Raw genomic sequence first — 24616 nt, 5'->3', positions numbered from 1 at the left:
TATCCTGATTCCTGCTTACAAACAAACGCTAAAGCAGGAAGTACCAGTGAGTCGCTCAATGTGGAAGTGGTCAGATGACGCAAATGCTAAGCTACAGGACTGTTTTGCTAGCATAGACTAGAATATGTTCCGGTGTTCATCCGATTGCATTGAGGAGTTGACCACATCAGTCATTGGCTTCATCAATAAGTGCATCGATGACGTCGTCCTCACAGTGACTGTACGTATATACCCCAACCAGAAGCCATGGATTACAGGCAATATCTGCACTGAGCTAAAGGGTAAAGCTGGTGCTTTCAAGGAGGGGGACTCTAACCCGGAAGCTTATAAGAAATCCTGCTCTGCCCTGCGAACCAGCAAACAGGCAAGCCGTCAATGCAGGACTAAGATTGATACCTACTACACCGGCTCTGACGCTCGTCGGATGTGGCAGGGCTTGCAAACTATTACGGACTACAAAGGGAAGCCCAGCCGTGTGCTTCCCAGTGACACGACCTTACTAGACGGGCTAAATGACTTCAATGCGCGCTTCGAGGCAAGCAACACTGAAACATGCATTAGAGCACCAGCTGTTCCGGACAACTGTGTGATCACACTATCCGTAGTAAGACCTTTAAACAGGTCAACATTCACAAGGCCGCAGGGCCAGACGGATTACCAGGACGTGTACTCGGAGAATGCGCTAACCAACTGGCAAGTGTCTTCACTGACATTTTCAACCTGTCCCTGACAGTGTCTGTAATACCTACATGTTTCAGGCAGACCACAATAGTCCCTGTGCCCAAGAACTCCAAGGTAACCTTCCTAAATGACTACTGACCTGTAGCACTCACGTCTGTAGCCATGAAGTGCTTTAAAAGATTGGTCATGGATTACATCAACACCATCATCCCAGAAACCCAAGGCCCACTCCAATTCGCATACCGCCCCAACAGATCCACAAATAACACAATCTCCATTGCACTCCACACTGCCCTTTCCCACCTGGAGAATAGAAACACCTACGTGAGAATGCTGTTCATTGACTACAGCTCAGCGTTCAACACCATAGTACCCGCAAAGCTCATCACTAAGCTAAGGACCCCGGGACTAAACACCTCCCTCTGCAACTGGATCCTGGACTTCCTGACGGGCCGCCCCCAGGTGGTAAGTGTAGGCAACAACACATCTGCCACGCTGATTCTCAACACGGGGGCCTCTCAGGGGTGCATGTTTATTCCCCTCCTGTACTCCCTGTTCACCCATGACTGTGTGGCCAAGCACGACTCCAACACCATCGTTAAGTTTGCCGACGACACAACAATGGTAGGCCTGATCACTGACAACGATGCGACGTCCTATAGGGAGGAGGTCAGAGACCTGGCAGTGTGGTGCCAGGACAACATCTTCCTCAACGTGATCAAGACAAAGGAAATTATTGTGGACTACAGGAAAGGATGGCCGCGCATGCCCCCATTCAAATTGACAGGGCTGTAGTGGAGCAGGTTAGAAGCTTCAAGTTCCTTGGTGTCGACATCACCGACAAACTATCATGGTCCAAACACACCAAGACAGTTGTGAAGAGGGCACGACAATGCATATTCCCCCCAGGAGACTGAAAAGATTTGTCATGGGTCCTCAAGTCCTCAAAAAGTTCTACAGTTGCACCATCGAGAGCATCCTGACTGGTTGCATCACCGCCTGGTATGTCAACTGCTCGGCCTCTGACCAGAAGGCCCTACCGAGTACATCACTGGGGCTAAGCTTCCTGCCATCCAAGGCCCTAAAAATGGCCAAAGACTACAGCCACCCTAGTTAGACTGTTCTCTCTGCTAATACACGGCATGCGGTACCTGAGCGCCAAGTCTAGGTCCAAAAGGCTTTTTAACAGCGTCTACCTCCAAGCCATAAGACTGCTGAACAGTAAATCAAATGTCCACCCAGACTATTTGCATTGACCCCCCCCCCCCTCCTGCTATTCACTGTTTATTTTCTATGCATTGTCACTTTACCCCTACCTACATGTACATATTACCTCAATTACCTTGACTAACCTGTACCTCCGCCTATTGACCTGGTACCGGTGGCCCCTGTATATAGCCTTGTTATTGTTATTTTATTGTTACTCTTTTTTTTTTCTTAACTGCATTGTTAGTTAAGGCCTTGTAAGTAAGCATTTCACAGTAAGGTCTACACCTGGGAGTGTTGGGACTTGTCCCGTCCTTTCTGCTGTGTAACCAGTGTCCTGGGCCTCCTCTGGGACTGGGAGAGCTTGGCAAGGCAGCCACAAGCAGCACAGCATGGCCAGGTCAGTCCAGGCATTCCTTCAGTCAGAGAGAAGCCAGGGCTGCAAAAATGACACCTGTGTGGCCTGACCTCGCCTCCCCTCCCCGTAGCAGGCTTCATCTAACACTGCAACCAGTAGTAGAGCAGCCACGACCAGGCTGGGAGAGGAGAGGCCTGTAGGGCAGCCACGACCAGGCTGGGAGAGGAGAGGCCTGTAGGGCAGCCACGACCAGGCTGGGAGAGGAGAGGCCTGTAGGGCAGCCACGACCAGGCTGGGAGAGGAGAGGCCTGTAGGGCAGCCACGACCAGGCTGGGAGAGGAGAGGCCTGTAGGGCAGCCACGACCAGGCTGGGAGAGGAGAGGCCTGTAGGGCAGCCACGACCAGGCTGGGAGAGGAGAGGGCTGTAGGGCAGCCACGACCAGGCTGGGAGAGGAGAGGACTGTAGGGCAGCCACGACCAGGCTGGGAGAGGAGAGGCCTGTAGGGCAGCCACGACCAGGCTGGGAGAGGAGAGGCCTGTAGGGCAGCCACGACCAGGCTGGGAGAGGAGAGGGCTGTAGGGCAGCCACGACCAGGCTGGGAGGGGAGAGGCCTGTAGGGCGACCAGGCTGGGAGAGGCGAGGCCTGTAGGGCAGCCACGACCAGGCTGGTAGAGGAGAGGGCTGTAGGGCAGCCACGACCAGGCTGGGAGGGGAGAGGCCTGTAGGGCGACCAGGCTGGGAGAGGCGAGGCCTGTAGGGCAGCCACGACCAGGCTGGTAGAGGAGAGGGCTGTAGGGCAGCCACGACCAGGCTGGGAGAGGAGAGGCCTGTAGGGCAGCCACGACCAGGCTGGGAGAGGAGAGGGCTGTAGGGCAGCCACGACCAGGCTGGGAGGGGAGAGGCCTGTAGGGCGACCAGGTTGGGAGAGGCGAGGCCTGTAGGGCAGCCACGACCAGGCTGGGAGAGGCGAGGCCTTTAGGGCAGCCACGACCAGGCTGGGAGAGGAGAGGGCTGTAGGGCAGCCACGACCAGGCTGGGAGAGGAGAGGCCTGTAGGGCAGCCACGACCAGGCTGGGAGAGGCGAGGCCCACCTCAGGAGGCTCTGGTCTGGGCTAGAGCTGTCTTCCTCTGCAGCTTCTTCTGCAGGGGCTAAGCAGTTTGAGAAGGAGACATTAGCTCTGCAGACATCCCTGAAGCAGCCAGCCTGTGAAATAAGCACATATCTCCAGTGTCAGCCCTGGCTCAGAGCCAACACTGAGAAAAGCTGAACAAGACATGTAGAGTGCTTGGACCGAAACAGCTCTGATGCCTGGGATCTTCTTAGAGAAAGAAAAATGTTATGATCATGTTTAATCATTTTTTTTGTATTTTATTAGGATCTCCATTAGCTGTTGCAAAAGCAGACGCTACTCTTCCTGGAGTCGACACAAAACATGAAACATCATAATACAGAACATTAATAGACAAGCTCAAGGACAGAACTACATACGTTTAAAGTGGCGCAGCGGTCTAAGGCACTGCGTCTCAGTGCTTTAAGCGTCACTACAGACGATTCCAGGCTGTATCACAACCGGCTGTGATTGAGAGTCCCGTAGGGCGGCGCACAATTGGCCCAGCGTCGTCTGGGTTTGGACCGGTGTAGGCCGTCATTGTAAAAAATAATTAGTTTTTAACTGACTTGCCAAGTTAAATAAAAATATAAAGCTGAGATGATTGAAACAGCATGTTGCAGCTAAAAAACACACCGGACCAGGATTTTTTAAAACATCATCTATCTGGCTACATTGTCAAAGAAACGGTATGATTTATTGCCTGATTGATTGTGAGTGTCCGTCCTGTAGTGAAAACCACCCACACTAAGCTCTGAAGAAGGAAAATCAGCATCATGGCTTGTCCTGCGCCCATGTTCTTTGAGATGTTCTTTGTGGGGGCGTGTGTGTCGTACAGCAGCCAAGCTTCTTCCTCCCAGTGATAACAGCATGGGGGCTGGCTAGCGATGGATGAAACATCATGTCATCTAAGCCCTTTTGCTGTGCTTCTATGTCGTTGCTCAAGAGAACTGGAGACACTTAATGTGTCCGATATTACTTAGAGTAGGCTCATTTAGATTGAAAGAACTGGAGACACTTAATGTGTCCGATATTACTTAGAGTAGGCTCATTTAGATTGAAAGATTGGTGAGTGTTTAGAGGAGAAGAGGAACACCTGATTTCCTGTTTGTGTTCCTCATCAAATAATGATCTATTGTCCACTGCTGTTAGAAATGGAGTTATAGGTTTGTAGATTCAATCACAGGATCTCAGGCCAGTAAAGCTTCAGTGTAAAATATTATACATGTACATGGCCAAACGTATAGATCTTTATTGACATTCACTTGGTGAGACAATGTCTAGGTCTTAATTGTCATTCAGTCGCAAAAGGCTATTTGTTTTCTAGCCCCTTCTCAGTGTGTGTGGTGTGAATAAAGCATAGTGTTCCTGGCTGTTCCATTAATGCTAGGCTCCTCTCTACTGCACACTGTACTACAGTAACAAGGCTGGGTGCACACAGTGAAGTGAGCCTGGTCTGCAGCAGTAAGCTTAGCTGTCTGACTCTGCAGGCTGGGGAAGGCTCAGGGCATGCCTCTATTGGTTATTCTCTGAGCACGCTGTACAGAGATCTTTTTATCCTTCCCTGCTATAGCTGACACTTTGCACTCTCTTAGGTTTACCTCAGCCTTGATGTAACGGTTTGATTCCACCATCTATAAGTGACAGGCCACATAATCTTTTTGGCTGATTTGATTGATACCTCCCCTGTTCTTTCTTCACTTCTCTCTCTTACCTGCTCTCTGTCTTCCCTTCTGTCTCCCTCCATGTGACCCTGGCGACCTCCAGTTCCTGAGGGAGGACCTGAACTACCACGATCCCAAAGCCAAGCACAACAGTTTCCACGGAGACGACCAGTTCATCAGTGTGGAAGACCTGTGGAATACCTGGAAGGGTTCTAAAGGTGCTGGAACTACGCTGTAACTAACGCCGTGGTGTTACAGGAGCCTCCCGCTCTGTCTCTGCTCTCTACAGGCTAGCAGTACAAACAGGTCTCCCCTCCAGGCACGCTGCCCCACTTAGTGCATCCGTGTGCATATAAGAGAGTCTCAGACGATGAATCTCTGTCAGTACACTGTGTTCTGTGTTCTCCTCAAGGGAGCGCTGCTCTGTCCGTCCAGCCCTCCTTGTTTGAGGTCTCACTGCTGATTGACACCATGTTAGCTACAGTACCAGTCAAACGTTTGAACACACCTACTCATTTCAGTGTTCTTCAAAATGTTTTACTATTTTCAACATTGTAGAATAATAGTGAAGACATCAAAACTATGAAATAACACATGGAATAATTTAACCAAAAAAGTGATAAACAAATTTAAATATATTTATATTTGAGATTCTTCAAAGTATTCACCCTTTCCCTTGATGACAGCTTTGCACACTTTTGACATTCTCTCAACCAGCTTCATGAAGTAGTCACCTGGAATGCATTTCAATTAACAGGTGTGCCTTGTTAACATGTTATTTGTGGAATTTCTTTCCTTAATGCGTTTGAGCCAATCAGTTGTGTTGTGACAAGGTAGGGGTTGGTTTACAGAAGATAGCCCTGTGTGGTACAATTCCATATTATGGCTAGAACAGCTCAAAGAAAAACAACTGTCCATCATTAGTTTAAGACATGAAGGTCAGTCAATCCGGAAAATTTCAAGAACTTTTAAAATTTCTTAAAGTATAGTCGCAAAAACCAGCAAGCGCTATGATGAAACGGGATCTCATCAGTACCGCCACAGGAAAGGAAGACCCAGAGTTACCTCTGCTGCAGAGGATAAGTTCATTGGAGTTGCCAGCCTCAGAAATTGCAGCCCAAATAAATGCTTCAGAGTTCAAGTAACAGACACATCTCAACATCAACTGTTCAGAGGAGACTGTGTGAATCAGGCCTTCATGGTCGAATTGCTGCAAAGAAACCACCACTAAAGGACACCAATAAGAAGAAGAGACTTGCTTTGGCCATGAAACACGAGCAATGGACATTAGACTGGTGGAAATCTGTCCTTTTGGCCTGATGAGTCCAAATTTGAGATTTCTGGTTCCAAATGCCGTGTCTTTGTGAGACGCAGATGACGTGAACAGATGATCTCCGTATGTGTGGTTCCCACCATGAAGCATAGAGGAGGAGGTGTGATGGTGTGGGGGTGCATTGCTGGTGAAACTGTTTGTGATTTATTTAGAATTACAACCACACTTAACCAGCATGGCTACCACAGCATTCTGCAGCGATACGCCATCCCATCTGGTTTGCGCTAGTGGGACTATCATTTGTTTTTTCAACAGGACAATGAACCAACACACCTCCAGCCTGTTTAAGGGCTATTTGACCAAGGAGAGTGATGGAGTGCTACATCAGATGACCTGGCCTGCACAATCACCCGACCTCAACCCAATTGAGATGAGTTGGGCCACAGAGTGAAGGAAAAGCAGCTTACAAGTGCTCAGCATATGTGGGATCTCCTTCAGGACTGTTGGAAAAGCATTCCAGGTGAAGTTGGTTGAGAGAATGCTACGAGTGTGCAAAGCTGTCATCAAGGCAAAGGCTGGCTACTTTGAGGAATCTAAAATCTAAAATAAATTTTGATTTATCTCTTTTTTGGTTACTGCAGGATTCCATATGTGTTATTTCATAGTGTTGATGTCTTCACTATTATTCTACAATGTAGAAAATAGTAAAAATAAAGAAAGTCCCTTGAATGAGTAGGTGTGTCCAAACTTTTGACTGGTACTGTATATCAGAACCCTTCCCTGCTGTTCTGAGCCTCCCTGTGCTTTGTACTGTCTGTTTTAAAGCACTGCGTTGTTTTTACATTTGTATCATCAGTAATTAGATTTGGATTGAAAGCTTAGATTTTCTGTCTGGTTACTGTATAGGTAATGGAGAGTATTTTCTCAGCCTCTCTGCAGTTAGGCTGCCCAGCCAGAGTAGTCAAACGTATCAGTTGGTATGTCATCATAGTCAAGTGAAGTGCAGACCACTTAGCAGCTCAAGCATCCTGGCAGAGGGTGACTAGTGTACCTTTCATCAGAACATACACACACAGATAACAACCATCCACACTGATGTACCAGCTACGCCTCCCTCTCCTTGACCTGCTGGCATTACACTCACTACTCTTTGTCCCTTACCCCTCCTTCCTCCCTCTCTCTTTATCTGTCTCTCTCATTCCACCCTCCCCTCTCCCTACCTCTCTTCTGTCCCCCATCTCTCCAACCCCCCCCCCCCTTTCCGTTTCCCTCTCTGGTTGTGTTTGAGTCTCTGCATTGCAGCTTCCTGTCAGGGGGTGCTCAGAGTGGAGGTTTGGAGCCAGGAAACTGCAGAAGCACATTAACCAAGCTAGCTAGTCAGCCTGAGCCCACAACAAACCTCACTGCTGCTGTCTCCCTGCCAGTCCCTTCTCCCTTCCTCTGGCTTTTATTGAGAGATGGCCAACGTGTGTAGCTACATTTAAGTGTGTTATGATAGAGGATACCTCTAAGGGTTTTTGGATACACTCGTCTCACGGCGACGCTCATAAATTATAAAGCAGAGTCAAATGTTCTCTCTCTGTGTGTGGGTCTGCGTTGCCTCAACGTTGGCATATAACCAGTGATGGAGATTACTGAGGCTGAAACGGTCTTTAGAGAGAGTTGAGAAGCAAGGATAGTGTGGTAATATCATGTTTGTGTATTGCAGTGTACAACTGGACAGTGGACGATGTGGTGTTGTGGCTCACCCACGTGGAGCTGCCGCAGTATGTGGACGCCTTCCGCAAGATGCACTTCAACGGTACCATCATGCCCAGGTAAGTTACCCCACAGGGTCCTTCCTACCAACCCTCCTATTCTCTCTCCCCCAATCTTCCTTTAACTGCACTGTAGAGTCTCAATCTGTCTGTTTCCTTCAGGCTGGCTGTGAAGAACGCCACTCTGACAGTGTCCATTCTGAAGATGCTGGATCGCAGCCATGTTCAGAAGCTGCAGCTCAAGGCCTTGGACACTGTGCTGTTTGGAGCCCCACTCAGTAAGTGGATTATTATTATTATTATTTATGCTTTTACAATTACATTACCTGTTAGTGTTAGTGTGTTTAACTTTCACCCAGACCGATAAAAGAGGATTTCTGTTGGATACTGAAGCGACTGTTTGTGAATGTAATTATAAGAGGAAGAACAGTGTCTGCTCTGTTTGTCTCTCCAAAGGGAGACAGTTGGGAAAACAACTCCAAAATGTGTTCATTAGTCTCAAGCAGCAGGTTGGCAGTGCTGGAAAATCTGTTCTTATCAAGTTTTAATGTCACATGCACAAGTTAAATGTCGTTATTGCAAGCTATAAACCCAACAATGCAGTAACCAAGAACAATGTAATACTAAAAATAACATGGAACAAAAATAAGAAATAAGCCCCTCCCCCTATATGTTTTAGTTAATCATTTGGACTACCTGCAGTCAGCCTTCTTGCTGCAGCATAGAATACAGTGAATCAGTATGATCCATTTCAATTCTGCTACAATGTCCTCTGATAAATAACATCATTTTATGAGTATCACCAGGGTTACTCTGAGGCCAGAAACCACCATGGTTTCCCCTAAAGTGAAGTCTTCTTTAGAAAGGCTATTCTGTGGTGCTCTGTGTGCCATACCACAAGCTTTTCCAGCCTCAGCAGAGAGAGAGAGCATTACTATTGAAGAGGAAGTGAGTTGATGCTCAGGCTGAGCTACTCTGTATACTAGGCACACACCTTTGGCACACTGACACAAACACACCACATCTTTAGGATCCTATAAAATCGCACCTCTGGCGCACTGAGACAAACACACCACACCTCTAGGGCCCTATAAAATCACACCTCTGGCACACTGAGACAAACACACCACACTTCTAGGGCCCTATAAAAGCACACCTCTGGCACACTGAGACAAACACACCACACCTCTAGGGCCCTATAAAATCACACCTCTGGCACACTGAGACAAACACACCACACCTCTAGGGCCCTATAAAATTGCTGTTGTGGACAGAATCATTGAATCCAGACATTAAAATGGAATTCAATAATAAATGTATTGAACTTATTAGAAACGAATTTGCCCAAGATAATCATAAAACAAAATGCATCAGTGATTCATATATTCCTGTAACTTTTTGAAACACAGGAATTCCCCTGTCTGTGTGCATGTCTACTTTGTGTAGCCGTTAGCGATGATGCTAATGATAACTATCTTCTGGTAGAGATGGAAAGGCTTTCCCAAAAACCTTCTCAATTAAATGTTAACTCCAAAGTAGCCTACCTGGCAGAATGAGATCAGGATTATTTTCCTCAATCCAGTGGCCACTTGGTTTGTCAACTCTGCAATCACATGAGTGATACAGGAACATTGCTAACCAAACAACGGTCTCTTGCTTGTGCACACTTTCATTAACGAGGTGCATATCCTAACCTGGCACTAAGTCCTACCAGTTATGGAGTTAAAAGCACCTGCACTGTGTGAAAGCCGTTAGACAGGACAGGAAACAGAATGTGCCCGTTGTAGTTATGTGGAGCATGATTAGTCGTTCCCACAGCAACCCTGGGCCTGGTGAAGCAGGAAACACGCAGCAGTTGGTTGCTGACAGCTATCTCACAGTGACATACTTCAGCATGTTGTAACAGCCTCTAGTCCCCAGAGGCTGCTGCTGTATCAGTGGTTGGTAGACACACCAGTTTCCCCCGTTTTTGTTTTCCTACTGGAAATGTATGTTGGTCATTCCTGTCAGACTGGCCCTGGGGCTTGGGAGAACCTGCTGATGTCATGTCACCACCAGACGAGGTGGTTCCTGGGAATCGTACCAGTGGGTTAGCCCTGGGGAGGGAAGGAGAACCTGATGTCTCACATTCTGGGGCTGCAGTGTGTGTGTGTGCACGTGTGTTTCACTATACTTGTGGGGACCAATAGTCTTCACAAGAATAGTCAACAAACAACAATTTGGGAAAATAAGATGTTGAATGGGACTGAATTGTGCGTCGCCACAAGGTTAGTTATACAAGACTGTGTTTTCTGCCTGATTCCGTTTTCCCCCAGTTTAAAAAAAATATCTAATAAATGTATATTTTGGGGTGTAGAACAAGAATCCCTGGTCAGATTATGTAAGGAAACCAGAATATGAATGCGCCCTAGTCCTTCCTCTGGCCTTGAAGTTCTGTCTGCTCTGCTCTCCATACTAGAGAAAGAAGAGGACACTGTGCAGAGAGGGGGAAGAAAGAGTCGGGGGGGGGGGGAGAATTTGGGTTGTTTTATAGGAAGGTTGCAGCAGGATAAGGGAGAGTTAGGGGTCTGTGTCTGGCATGTATCATTGTCCGTGTGTTTAGTGAAGAGTCTCAGCTGGAGGAAGAGAGGTCGTCTGGAGATGACAGCCTGAGCCTAAAGCCACAGGTTCTGCTGATAGTCCCACAGACTGGCTGTGCACAGCAGCAGCACTTTAAGACACATTTCACAATGGGCCCCATCAAAAATGGATACTTCTCCTTGTCTTAATGGCTGACGCATTTATCAAAGTGGACCCGTTCCACAGCCCTTTTTCACAACCTATTAGAAGCAACTGGACTGTTCACCTGAAGGAGAACCGAGAAAGACCGGTTTGAGCCAAGTCGTTCCCAGTCTAATGGTCAGTTAGACATGTCACTTTGGACTTTCTAGCCAACATTCCTGCTAATCAGCGACGTGTTTTCAGACAAAGAAAAAGCTAATGGATTGTGTTAGCCGTAGGTCTTTTCCTCTAGCTATCTGCCAAAAATGACATCATTTGGTGTTTTTTTGTTGATGGTGGTGGAAAACTGTCTCAGGCGTCGCTCCAGAATCTCCCACAAGTGTTCAATTGTGTTGAGATCTGGTGACACACACACACACCTTAATGAGACCAGTCTTTCAAAGTCACTGAGATCTCTTCTAGCCATAGTACTGGGTACTTTTATACATGACCATAAGCATGATGTAATGTTAACTGCCTATTTAAATCAGGAACCACACTTGCTTTCAATATACTTTGTATCCCTCATTTACTGAAGGGTTTCCTTATTCTGGCAGTTACCGGTTTTATTCTGGCAGTTACCGGTTTTATTCTGGCAGTTACCGGTTTTATTCTGGCAGTTACCCGTTTTATTCTGGCAGTTACCGGTTTTATTCTGGCAGTTACCGGTTTTATTCTGGCAGTTACCCGTTTTATTCTGGCAGTTACCCGTTTTATTCTGGCAGTTACCCGTTTTATTCTGGCAGTTACCCGTTTTATTCTGCCAGTTACCCGTTTTATTCTGGCAGTTACCCGTTTTATTCTGCCAGGTGCCTGTTTGTGTGTTGAACTGGTTGTATTCAACTACCAGTAATTGAACTGTAGCAACAGGAGATGCAAATGATTTAGTTGAGGATGTCCATAGGGATCAGATATTTCTCTGCAGTGTCTGGTCTTCCACAGACGAAGAGTTGAATACTAATGCTGCAGACCCAAGACAAATTGATAGCGAAGACGCTGAAATTCAATATCATGTCAGCAATGTGAGAGGGAGTTGTTTTCCTGCGGGAGGGAACAGATGATTGGCCTGATGTATATTAGATAATACTAATATTAGAAACCATCTTATCTCTCCTGTGTGTTGGACATAAGACTGTAAAATCAATAGCAAATCAGCATAGTGATTTTTAATTTAGGAAAATCTGTTCCCAAGTATTCCCATGAATAAATAGAGGGATATGTGATCGTATCCCATTGTAATCAAGGTTTGAAATTGCTCAGTTTTGATCAAATACTATATCTGTTTGGGATTATAGTGGTACATTTGCAGCGTACAAATGATTTAGAACTATGTTCTGGCCCCCGAACATTTGCTCAAGGGATAATCGGCCCAGGGCTGAGTGTGATTGGGGACCCCTGCCCTCGAGCTTTATAAGGGAAAAGACTAGGCCACTCTCATGTGGTTCACCTTGTTGCTGTAACACTGGTCTGACACCAGTCTAGTCATAAATGTTCTTCACTATCCGGCCAAGTTCTGCTGTTAATGGCCAACTGTGTTTGTACTGGATTGTGTAGGCAAGGCTACAAGAGCCCACACACACAGCTCTTGACTGATGACAGAGGGCAAGAAAACATTGCTGGCCTAATGAGCACATTACCATGCATCATTACTCTACATCAATAACCTATGTCGGTGACACGAAAGGAAGCCTTGTGTCAGCGTGGAGGTTGTTTATCTGTGAGGCAAAGGGAGGTCTTTTGTTCCTTGTCAATAACAGCCAGCCGAGAGAGCTTAGTGTGTAAGGCTTGTTTGTAAGTTGGCACGCCCTCTATGCGCCAGTATAGAGAGATGCCAGGCCCAGGCTTTAGCTGACACTTCACTTCCTCTTTTGTTTCCCTCCAGGACATAAGTGCTGTGCTTGCTAAGAGATCATGCTATGTGTTAGCTCAGATCTTGTCCCTTTACAAGGCCCTACGACGGATCGGCCTTCACAGCTTTAAGAGAATGGGCTTTGTAGTCTTCATCTCTCTGTGCTTGATGATGGATGGATCACGTCTAAGGCCTCTTGGCTGATTTTACATGAGGGTTAGTTGCTGCCTGCCTGATTGGCGTGCTGGCAGTGACTGTGAGGAATGGGACTGTTCTGAATCCATTAGGATGGCAACATTATGACAGAGGACATTCACACCTCTCTACACGGGCCAAACCGCTTGTCCCCAGAGGACAGGAAGGGCAAGACCGAGGCTGTCGGGGCCGGGCCTTTGATTCGTCGCCTCTCATGTAAATAGTGTGTTAATCTGCCTTTACCTTGGTCTTTTAGCCTGGTGCCTCCTCAACGCATCCCAACCTCAACCGCACATCTCTCTTGGCGAGACCTCGCCACAGTACCATGACTTGAGTTCATTCAGTTTCACACACTTTCACAACATTTGTTCACCACCAATGAGTTTTGTTGGATGAAGGGACAATCTGAAAACAATATGTATTATTTTCTATGTCTCTGCATCCAGTATGAAGGAGGTTAAAGAGTTTCGCGAGCTAATGCTAAATTGCGTTAGCGCAATGATTGGAAGCCTATGGTATCTGCTAGCATACTAGCTGTTACCATAAACTTACAATCTTTGTGCTAACGCTAGGGGAAGGACATAAAGGTCTTCATTGCCAAAATCCTGAAGTATACCTTTCAACCTAACACTTCTCTCTCTCTCCCCAGTGAACACTCATAACCACCTGAAGGACTTCATGCTGGTGGTGTCCATAGTGATCGGCATTGGAGGCTGCTGGTTCGCCTACATCCAGAACCGTTACTCCAAGGACCACATGAAGAAGATGATGACGGACCTGGATGGCCTACAGAGGGCTGAGCAGAGCCTGCATGATCTGCAGAAAAAGTGAGTTTGTCTTTCCCTTCAACCACTGTACCTGAGGAAGCAGGCCCATAGTAGCCCATAGAAGTAGTGACTCTGAATGATGTCATTATCCACTGGCTTGACGTCGTGGTGGCTTGACGTCGTGGTGGCTTGACGTCGCGGTGGCTTGACGCCGCGGTGGCTTGACGAGAACTTGGGGACAGTCAGTGTTCATTTGGTCAGGAATTGGCAGAATAAACATGTTTTTCAGGTGTGTCATGTTGAAGCCACTCCATGATACAACAGAAACAGGAAGTGAAGGTTTAACTGGTCTGAAGCCATCAGTTGAGTTCCTCATTCAGAGCTCATTCTAGAGATTGCTGCAGGAATTATGCAAGAGGACAAAATATCCTGTCCGCACATTGTGGAACTGTTCTCTATGGAATATCATTGAAGATTCTCTGAAGTAAGTCTCACAGCTGATCACAAGAGGGACTTGGTATCAACTGTCCTTGAAAATTATTTTTTTATGATTATTCCGCAAACATCTTTTGAAATCTGAGCTAGCATATGGCCCTCTCTAAGCTTCTGTCCTGGTTCTGTCACTACAGAGCTCAACTCCCCTTCCTCCTCTGTGGCCCTCTCTCTCTGTACTGGTTCTGTCACTACAGAGCTCAACTCCCCTTCCTCCTCTGTGGCTCCTTCTCTCTGTACTGGTTCTGTCACTACAGAGCTCAACTCCCCTTCCTCCTCTGTGGCCCTTTCTCTCTGTCCTGGTTCTGTCACTACAGAGCTCAACTCCCCTTCCTCCTCTGTGGCCCTCTCTCTGTACTGGTTCTGTCACTACAGAGCTCAACTCCCCTTCCTTCTCTGTGGCCCTTTCTCTCTGTCCTGGTTCTGTCACTACAGAGCTCAACTCCCCTTCCTCCTCTGTCACTACAGTATCACGTATGTCTCCCACTAGTATTATAGTACACCGCACAGCTGCTTTGGTGGGGTGTGTTTGTGTGGTAACAGGGGAGTAAAAAGTATGTCTCGCAGCACAGTGTATTGTTCCTGTTGAATACAGACCAACAGGCTCATTCTCCATTCTATGGCATGGCGACAAGCCAGGAGGTTCAAATTCTCCTTCCCCTTGGCAGGAGGTTCAAATTCTCCTTCCCCTTGGCAGGAGGTTCAAATTCTCCTTCCCCCTGGCAGGAGGTTCAAATTCTCCTCCCCCTGGCAGGAGGTTCAAATTCTCCTTCCCCCTGGCAGGAGGTTCAAATTCTCCTTCCCCCTGGCAGGAGGTTCAAATTCTCCTTCCCCCTGGCAGGAGGTTCAAATTCTCCTTCCCCCTGGCAGGAGGTTCAAATTCTCCTTCCCCCTGGCAGGAGGTTCAAATTCTCCTTCCCCCTGGCAGGAGGTTCAAATTCTCCTCCCCCTGGCAGGAGGTTCAAATTCCCCCTCCCCCTGGCAGGAGGTTCAAATTCTCCTTCCCCCTGGCAGGAGGTTCAAATTCTCCTTCCCCCTGGCAGGAGGTTCAAATTCTCCTTCCCCCTGGCAGGAGGTTCAAATTCTTCCTCCCCCTGGCAGGAGGTTCAAATTCTTCCTCCCCCTGGCAGGAGGTTCAAATTCTTCTTCCCCTTGGCAGGAGGTTCAAATTCTTCTTCCCCTTGGCAGGAGGTTCAAATTCTTCTTCCCCTTGGCAGGAGGTTCAAATTCTTCTTCCCCTTGGCAGGAGGTTCAAATTCTTCTTCCCCTTGGCAGGAGGTTCAAATTCTTCTTCCCCTTGGCAGGAGGTTCAAATTCTTCTTCCCCTTGGCAGGAGGTTCAAATTCTTCTTCCCCTTGGCAGGAGGTTCAAATTCTTCTTCCCCTTGGCAGGAGGTTCAAATTCTCCTTCCCCTTGGCAGGAGGTTCAAATTCTCCTTCCCCTTGGCAGGAGGTTCAAATTCTCCTTCCCCTTGGCAGGAGGTTCAAATTCTCCTTCCACTTGGCAGGAGGTTCAAATTCTCCTTCCACTTGGCAGGAGGTTCAAATTCTCCTTCCACTTGGCAGGAGGTTCAAATTCTCCTTCTACTTGGCAGGAGGTTCAAATTCTCCTTCCACTTGGCAGGAGGTTCAAATTCTCCTTCCACTTGGCAGGAGGTTCAAATTCTCCTTCCACTTGGCAGGAGGTTCAAATTCTCCTTCCACTTGGCAGGAGGTTCAAATTCTCCTTCCACTTGGCAGGAGGTTCAAATTCTCCTTCCACTTGGCAGGAGGTTCAAATTCTCCTTCTACTTGGCAGGAGGTTCAAATTCTCCTTCCCCTTGGCAGGAGGTTCAAATTCTTCTTCCCCTTGGCAGGAGGTTCAAATTCTTCTTCCCCTTGGCAGGAGGTTCAAATTCTTCTTCCCCTTGGCAGGAGGTTCAAATTCTCCTTCCCCTTGGCAGGAGGTTCAAATTCTCCTTCCACTTGGCAGGAGGTTCAAATTCTCCTTCCACTTGGCAGGAGGTTCAAATTCTCCTTCCACTTGGCAGGAGGTTCAAATTCTCCTTCCACTTGGCAGGAGGTTCAAATTCTCCTTCCACTTGGCAGGAGGTTCAAATTCTCCTTCCACTTGGCAGGAGGTTCAAATTCTCCTTCCACTTGGCAGGAGGTTCAAATTCTCCTTCTACTTGGCAGGAGGTTCAAATTCTCCTTCCCCTTGGCAGGAGGTTCAAATTCTTCTTCCCCTTGGCAGGAGGTTCAAATTCTTCTTCCCCTTGGCAGGAGGTTCAAATTCTTCTTCCCCTTGGCAGGAGGTTCAAATTCTCCTTCCACTTGGCAGGAGGTTCAAATTCTCCTCCCCCTGGCAGACAGACTGCTTTGCTGACCACCCCTTTTTGATGCTTTAGTCTAGGCTTGGGCAATACCACGGTATATGATATAAACTGTTTATTTCGAAGTACCGACAGTATGATTTTCAATACCATTTAAAAACGTGCTATGCCACGTTTACATATAAATCTAAGATGTGACAAAATAAATGATATCCAGCTCAGGGCTCCAGCTATGCATTTGGTTTGCTAAGTGGCTAGATGTCAGCTATGCATTTGGTTTGCTAAGTGGCTAGATGTCAGCTATGCATTTGGTTTGCTAAGTGGCTAGATGTCTGCTATGCATTTGGTTTGCTAAGTGGCTAGATGTCAGCTATGCATTTGGTTTGCTAAGTGGCTAGATGTCTGCTATGCATTTGGTTTGCTAAGTGGCTAGATGTCTGCTATTCATTTGGTTTGCTAAGTGGCTAGATGTCTGCTATGCATTTGGTTTGCTAAGTGGCTAGATGTCTGCTATTCATTTGGTTTGCTAAGTGGCTAGATGTCAGCTATGCATTTGGTTTGCTAAGTGGCTAGATGTCTGCTATGTATTTGGTTTGCTAAGTGGCTAGATGTCTGCTATGCATTTGGTTTGCTAAGTGGCTAGATGTCTGCTATGTATTTGGTTTGCTAAGTGGCTAGATGTCTGCTATGCATTTGGTTTGCTAAGTGGCTAGATGTCAGCTATGTATTTGGTTTGCTAAGTGGCTAGATGATCAAGCTTCTTGGCTTCAGCAGAGACATTCAATCCCCTCCTGGATCAAGATCCCTGTTTCCTAAATTGTATTTAGAAGTAGTGCCTCTTGTGTAATACCATATACCCCGTTATGGTACAGAACAGTATGACTGTATAAACCCTGGATACCACCGTACTGTAGTCTTGCCTTGCCATTTCTGCCATTAGCAATGAACATTTCCATGTTTTCTGCCGGAAGCTTGGAGGTGGGTTATTTTCACATCCTCCCGCTCATCTATGGTTCAGTCATGCTGACTCATACACACACAGTGTCTCTGTCCCTGACACACGTTCCCACTACAACTAACTGACTCCGAAAGTGAGTGTCCTTGACGTAGGCCACAGGAGGCTGCTGAGGGGAGGACGGCTCATAATAATGTCCTGAATGGAGCGATAGAAGGGCATCCATGTGAAACCGTGTATTTTATGTATTTGATACCATTCTGCTCCAGACATTATCACGAGCCTGTCCTCCCCAATTAAGGTGCCACCAGCCTCCTGTGATGTAGGCCTATTCATCCACCACCGTAGCTTAGCCATAAAGAGGCACCATCTGCTGTCCTTGCTACCAGGAGGTCAATTATCCTGAATGGGCATCCTGTGTGTGTTCCACAGCCTTGCTAGCTGAGAGCGTTACCGGGGCTGTGTCCTCTGCTGTGCTGAGAGGAGAGCGGCCTTGGAACAGAGTTATGTTATGCCTCTATTGACGTCCCTCTCTCCCCAGACAGACACTTTGTATATCACATCTTGTCAGTTAGTTACAGGGGTTAGTCATGCCCTCCTTGTTCATTCACTGTGATAGTAAAACATCTCTGGCATTCCTCACGTCACGCCATCTCACCCCCTGCTGCTGTGGGACATGCAGATGAGGCTGGGGATATACATCTGCTGCATGTCCCTCTGCTGCAACTCTCTGAAACACCTAGTGAACACCAAAGCAGAATGTGAAATGCCAATTGATAATTTTTTAGAGAGGATTGCAACATCGCATGCGTACTAACTAATGTGCATGCAGTTTTGTATTGTTGCTGTTTTGTGGTTTGTTACCTATGGGGATATAGACCTGGTGCTCTCCCGGGAGCTGAAGGGGAGAGGGGTCATGTCCTCTCTGTAGGACTATTTCACCCTGTGTTTACTCTGGGTGCCTTTTACAACACCAGCTGGTGCCAGGCATTACCTCTTTACACGTCACCTCCACCGCTTACTCACTCCCATGTGGATGGAGGTGTGGTGGGTTGTGTGCAGGACAAGACAGGTCTCTACTAAACGTAAACATGTGGACGGAGGTGAGGTGTAGTGGGTTGTATGCTGGACAAGACAGGTCTCTACTAAACGTAATCATGTGGACGGAGGTGTGGTGTAGTGGGTTGTATGCAGGACAAGACAGGTCTCTACTAAACGTAATCATGTGGACGGAGGTGTAGTGGGTTGTATGCAGGACAAGACAGGTCTCTACTAAACGTAATCATGTGGACGGAGGTGAGGTGTAGTGGGTTGTATGCAGGACAAGACAGGTCTCTACTAAACGTAATCATGTGGACGGAGGTGAGGTGTAGTGGGTTGTATGCAGGACAAGACAGGTCTCTACTAAACGTAATCATGTGGACGGAGGTGTGGTGTAGTGGGTTGTATGCAGGACAAGACAGGTCTCTACTAAACGTAATCATGTGGACGGAGGTGAGGTGTAGTGGGTTGTATGCAGGACAAGACAGGTCTCTACTAAACGTAATCATGTGGACGGAGGTGTAGTGGGTTGTATGCAGGACAAGACGGGTCTCTACTAAACGTAATCATGTGGACGGAGGTGAGGTGTAGTGGGTTGTATGCAGGACAAGACAGGTCTCTACTAAACGTAATCATGTGGACGGAGGTGAGGTGTAGTGGGTTGTGTGCAGGACAAGACAGGTCTCTACTAAACGTAATCATGTGGACGGAGGTGTAGTGGGTTGTGTGCAGGACAAGACAGGTCTCTACTAAACGTAATCATGTGGACGGAGGTGTAGTGGGTTGTATGCAGGACAAGACAGGTCTCTACTAAACGTAATCATGTGGACGGAGGTGAGGTGTAGTGGGTTGTGTGCAGGACAAGACAGGTCTCTACTAAACGTAATCATGTGGACGGAGGTGAGGTGTAGTGGGTTGTATGCAGGACAAGACAGGTCTCTACTAAACGTAATCATGTGGACGGAGGTGAGGTGTAGTGGGTTGTATGCAGGACAAGACAGGTCTCTACTAAACGTAATCATGTGGACGGAGGTGTGGTGTAGTGGGTTGTATGCAGGACAAGACAGGTCTCTACTAAACGTAATCATGTGGACGGAGGTGTAGTGGGTTGTGTGCAGGACAAGACAGGTCTCTACTAAACGTAATCATGTGGACGGAGGTGTAGTGGGTTGTATGCAGGACAAGACGGGTCTCTACTAAACGTAATCATGTGGACGGAGGTGAGGTGTGGTGGGTTGTATGCAGGACAAGACAGGTCTCTACTAAACGTAATCATGTGGACGGAGGTGGTGTAGTGGGTTGTATGCAGGACAAGACAGGTCTCTACTAAACATAATCATGTGGACGGAGGTGTAGTGGGTTGTGTGCAAGACAAGACAGGTCTCTACTAAACGTAATCATGTGGACGGAGGTGTAGTGTAGTGGGTTGTATGCAGGACAAGACAGGTCTCTACTAAACGTAATCATGTGGACGGAGGTGAGGTGTAGTGGGTTGTGTGCAGGACAAGACAGGTCTCTACTAAACGTAATCATGTGGACGGAGGTGTAGTGGGTTGTGTGCAGGACAAGACAGGTCTCTACTAAACGTAATCATGTGGACGGAGGTGAGGTGTAGTGGGTTGTATGCAGGACAAGACAGGTCTCTACTAAACGTAATCATGTGGACGGAGGTGTAGTGTAGTGGGTTGTATGCAGGACAAGACAGGTCTCTACTAAACGTAATCATGTGGACGGAGGTGTAGTGTAGTGGGTTGTATGCAGGACAAGACAGGTCTCTACTAAATGTAATCATGTGGACGGAGGTGAGGTGTAGTGGGTTGTATGCAGGACAAGACAGGTCTCTACTAAACGTAATCATGTGGACGGAGGTGAGGTGTAGTGGGTTGTGTGCAGGACAAGACAGGTCTCTACTAAACGTAATCATGTGGACGGAGGTGTAGTGGGTTGTATGCAGGACAAGACAGGTCTCTACTAAACGTAATCATGTGGACGGAGGTGTAGTGTAGTGGGTTGTATGCAGGACAAGACAGGTCTCTACTAAACGTAATCATGTGGACGGAGGTGAGGTGTAGTGGGTTGTGTGCAGGACAAGACAGGTCTCTACTAAACGTAATCATGTGGACGGAGGTGAGGTGTAGTGGGTTGTGTGCAGGACAAGACAGGTCTCTACTAAACGTAATCATGTGGACGGAGGTGAGGTGTAGTGGGTTGTGTGCAGGACAAGACAGGTCTCTACTAAACGTAATCATGTGGACGGAGGTGTAGTGGGTTGTATGCAGGACAAGACAGGTCTCTACTAAACGTAATCATGTGGACGGAGGTGAGGTGTGGTGGGTTGTATGCAGGACAAGACAGGTCTCTACTAAACGTAATCATGTGGACGGAGGTGAGGTGTAGTGGGTTGTGTGCAGGACAAGACAGGTCTCTACTAAACGTAATCATGTGGACGGAGGTGAGGTGTAGTGGGTTGTGTGCAGGACAAGACAGGTCTCTACTAAACGTAATCATGTGGACGGAGGTGTAGTGTAGTGGGTTGTATGCAGGACAAGACAGGTCTCTACTAAACGTAATCATGTGGACGGAGGTGAGGTGTAGTGGGTTGTGTGCAGGACAAGACAGGTCTCTACTAAACGTAATCATGTGGACGGAGGTGAGGTGTAGTGGGTTGTATGCAGGACAAGACAGGTCTCTACTAAACGTAATCATGTGGACGGAGGTGAGGTGTAGTGGGTTGTGTGCAGGACAAGACAGGTCTCTACTAAACGTAATCATGTGGACGGAGGTGAGGTGTAGTGGGTTGTATGCAGGACAAGACAGGTCTCTACTAAACGTAATCATGTGGACGGAGGTGTAGTGGGTTGTGTGCAGGACAAGACAGGTCTCTACTAAACGTAATCATGTGGACGGAGGTGTAGTGGGTTGTGTGCAGGACAAGACAGGTCTCTACTAAACGTAATCATGTGGACGGAGGTGAGGTGTAGTGGGTTGTGTGCAGGACAAGACAGGTCTCTACTAAACGTAATCATGTGGACGGAGGTGAGGTGTAGTGGGTTGTGTGCAGGACAAGACAGGTCTCTACTAAACGTAATCATGTGGACGGAGGTGTGGTGTAGTGGGTTGTATGCAGGACAAGACAGGTCTCTACTAAACGTAATCATGTGGACAGAGGTGTAGTGGGTTGTATGCAAGACAAGACAGGTCTCTACTAAACGTAATCATGTGGACGGAGGTGAGGTGTAGTGGGTTGTATGCAGGACAAGACAGGTCTCTACTAAATGTAATCATGTGGACGGAGGTGTAGTGGGTTGTATGCAAGACAAGACAGGTCTCTACTAAACGTAATCATGTGGACGGAGGTGAGGTGTAGTGGGTTGTGTGCAGGACAAGACAGGTCTCTACTAAACGTAATCATGTGGACGGAGGTGTGGTGTAGTGGGTTGTATGCAGGACAAGACAGGTCTCTACTAAACGTAATCATGTGGACGGAGGTGAGGTGTAGTGGGTTGTATGCAGGACAAGACAGGTCTCTACTAAACGTAATCATGTGGACGGAGGTGTAGTGGGTTGTATGCAAGACAAGACAGGTCTCTACTAAACGTAATCATGTGGACGGAGGTGTAGTGGGTTGTATGCAGGACAAGACGGGTCTCTACTAAACGTAATCATGTGGACGGAGGTGAGGTGTAGTGGGTTGTATGCAGGACAAGACAGGTCTCTACTAAACGTAATCATGTGGACGGAGGTGAGGTGTAGTGGGTTGTATGCAGGACAAGACAGGTCTCTACTAAACGTAATCATGTGGACGGAGGTGAGGTGTAGTGGGTTGTATGCAGGACAAGACAGGTCTCTACTAAACGTAATCATGTGGACGGAGGTGAGGTGTAGTGGGTTGTATGCAGGACAAGACAGGTCTCTACTAAACGTAATCATGTGGACGGAGGTGTAGTGTAGTGGGTTGTATGCAGGACAAGACAGGTCTCTACTAAACGTAATCATGTGGACGGAGGTGAGGTATAGTGGGTTGTATGCAGGACAAGACAGGTCTCTACTAAATGTAATCATGTGGACGGAGGTGTAGTGGGTTGTATGCAAGACAAGACAGGTCTCTACTAAACGTAATCATGTGGACGGAGGTGTAGTGGGTTGTATGCAGGACAAGACGGGTCTCTACTAAACGTAATCATGTGGACGGAGGTGAGGTGTAGTGGGTTGTATGCAGGACAAGACAGGTCTCTACTAAACGTAATCATGTGGACGGAGGTGAGGTGTAGTGGGTTGTATGCAGGACAAGACAGGTCTCTACTAAACGTAATCATGTGGACGGAGGTGAGGTGTAGTGGGTTGTATGCAGGACAAGACAGGTCTCTACTAAACGTAATCATGTGGACGGAGGTGTAGTGTAGTGGGTTGTATGCAGGACAAGACAGGTCTCTACTAAATGTAATCATGTGGACGGAGGTGAGGTGTAGTGGGTTGTATGCAGGACAAGACAGGTCTCTACTAAACGTAATCATGTGGACGGAGGTGTAGTGGGTTGTATGCAGGACAAGACAGGTCTCTACTAAACGTAATCATGTGGACGGAGGTGAGGTGTAGTGGGTTGTATGCAGGACAAGACAGGTCTCTACTAAACGTGGTCAATAGATGATGTAACTGATGGATATGGAATTCATACAGCATACACCTGGATAGGTATATACAGTGCATTCGAAATGTATTCCCGACCACTTGACGTTACAGCCTTTTTCTAAAATTGATTAAGTTGTTTGTTTTTTCCTCTTCTCATTAATCTACACGTTTTCCCAATCTACACACAGTACCCCATAATGACAAAGCTAAAACAGTGGGGGTTTTTTGTGTGCAAATTTAGATTTTTTTTGTAAATATATGAAATGGCACATTTACATAAGTATTCAGACCCTTTACTCAGTACTTTGTTGAATCACCTTTGGCAGCGATTACACCCAAGAAGACTCGAGACTATGATGCTAAAAGCTTGGCACACCTGTATTTGAGGAGTTTCTCCCATTCTTCTCTGCAGATCCTCTAAAGCTCTGTCAGGTTGGGTGGTGAGCGTTGCTGCACAGCTATTTTCAGATCTCTCCAGAGATGTTCGATCGGGTTCATGTCTGGGCTCGGGCTGGGCCACTCAAGGACATTCAGAGACTTGTACCAAAGCCACTCCTGCGTTGTCTTGGCTTAGGGTCGTTGTCCTGTTGGAAGGTGAACCTTCGTCCCAGTCTGAGGTCCTGAGCGCTCTGGAGAAGGTTTTCATCAAGCATCTCTCTGTACTTTGCTTTGTTCATCTTTCCCTCTAACTTGACTAGTCTCCCAGTCCCTACCGCTAAAAAACTTCCCCACAGCATGATGATGGTGCCAGGTTTCATCTAGACGTGATGCTTGGCATTCAGGTCAAATAGTTCAGTCTTGGTTTTATCAGACCAGCGAATCTTGTTTCTCATGGTCTGAGAGTCCTTTAGGTGCCTTTTGGCAAACTCCAAGCCAGCTGTCATGTGCCTTTTACTGAGGAGTGGAATCCATCTGGCCACTATACCATAAAGGCCTGATTGGTGGAGCGCTGCAGAGATTGTTGTCCTTTTGGAACTTTCTCCCATCTCCACAGAGGAATTCAGGAGTTCTGTCCAAGTGATCATCAGGTACTTGGTCACCTCCCTGACCAAGGCCCTTCTCCCCTGATTGCTCAGTTTGGCCGGGCAGCCAGCTCTAAGAAGAGTCTTGTTGGTTCCAAACTTATTCCATTTAAGAACGATGGAGGCCACTGTGTTCTTGGGGACCTTCAATGCTGCAGACATTTTTTGGTAACCTTCCCCAGATCTGTGCCTCGACACAATCCTGACTCCGAGCTCTACGGACAATTCCTTCAACCTCAATGACATGCACTGTCAGCTGTGGAACCTTACATAGACCAGTGTGTGCCTTTCCAAATCATGTCCAATCAATTGAATTTACCACAGGTGGACTTCAATCAAGTTGTTGAAACATCTCAAGGATTTTAGGAAACAGGATGCACCTAAGCTCAATTTCGAGTCTCATAGCAAAGTGTCTGAATACTTATGTAAATAAGGTATTTCTGTTTTGTATTTTTTATAAATTTGCAAAAATGTCAAAAAAACTGTTTTCGCTTTGTCATTATGGGGTATTGTGTGTAGATTGAGGAATTGTTTTTAGAATAAGAC

General features: G+C 47.3%; 1 protein-coding gene across 1 annotated transcript in view; it reads left to right on the top strand.

The window, feature by feature from the left end:
- The window catches only part of LOC120028318 (stromal interaction molecule 1-like), a 66232-nt gene that overhangs the window by 15933 nt on the left and 25683 nt on the right, over nucleotides 1-24616 (top strand). The window contains exons 4-7 of the mRNA XM_038973523.1: nucleotides 5123-5237; nucleotides 8001-8109; nucleotides 8212-8327; nucleotides 13503-13680. Of these exons, the coding sequence (XP_038829451.1) occupies nucleotides 5123-5237; nucleotides 8001-8109; nucleotides 8212-8327; nucleotides 13503-13680 (518 nt within the window). The remainder of the gene's footprint in view (nucleotides 1-5122; nucleotides 5238-8000; nucleotides 8110-8211; nucleotides 8328-13502; nucleotides 13681-24616) is intronic.

This window comes from Salvelinus namaycush, chromosome 34, assembly GCF_016432855.1.
Source record: "Salvelinus namaycush isolate Seneca chromosome 34, SaNama_1.0, whole genome shotgun sequence".
In the NCBI taxonomy this organism is placed as follows: Eukaryota; Metazoa; Chordata; class Actinopteri; order Salmoniformes; family Salmonidae; genus Salvelinus; species Salvelinus namaycush.
Note: the sequence above shows the minus strand (reverse complement) of the source record. Positions and strands in the feature narration are given on the sequence as shown.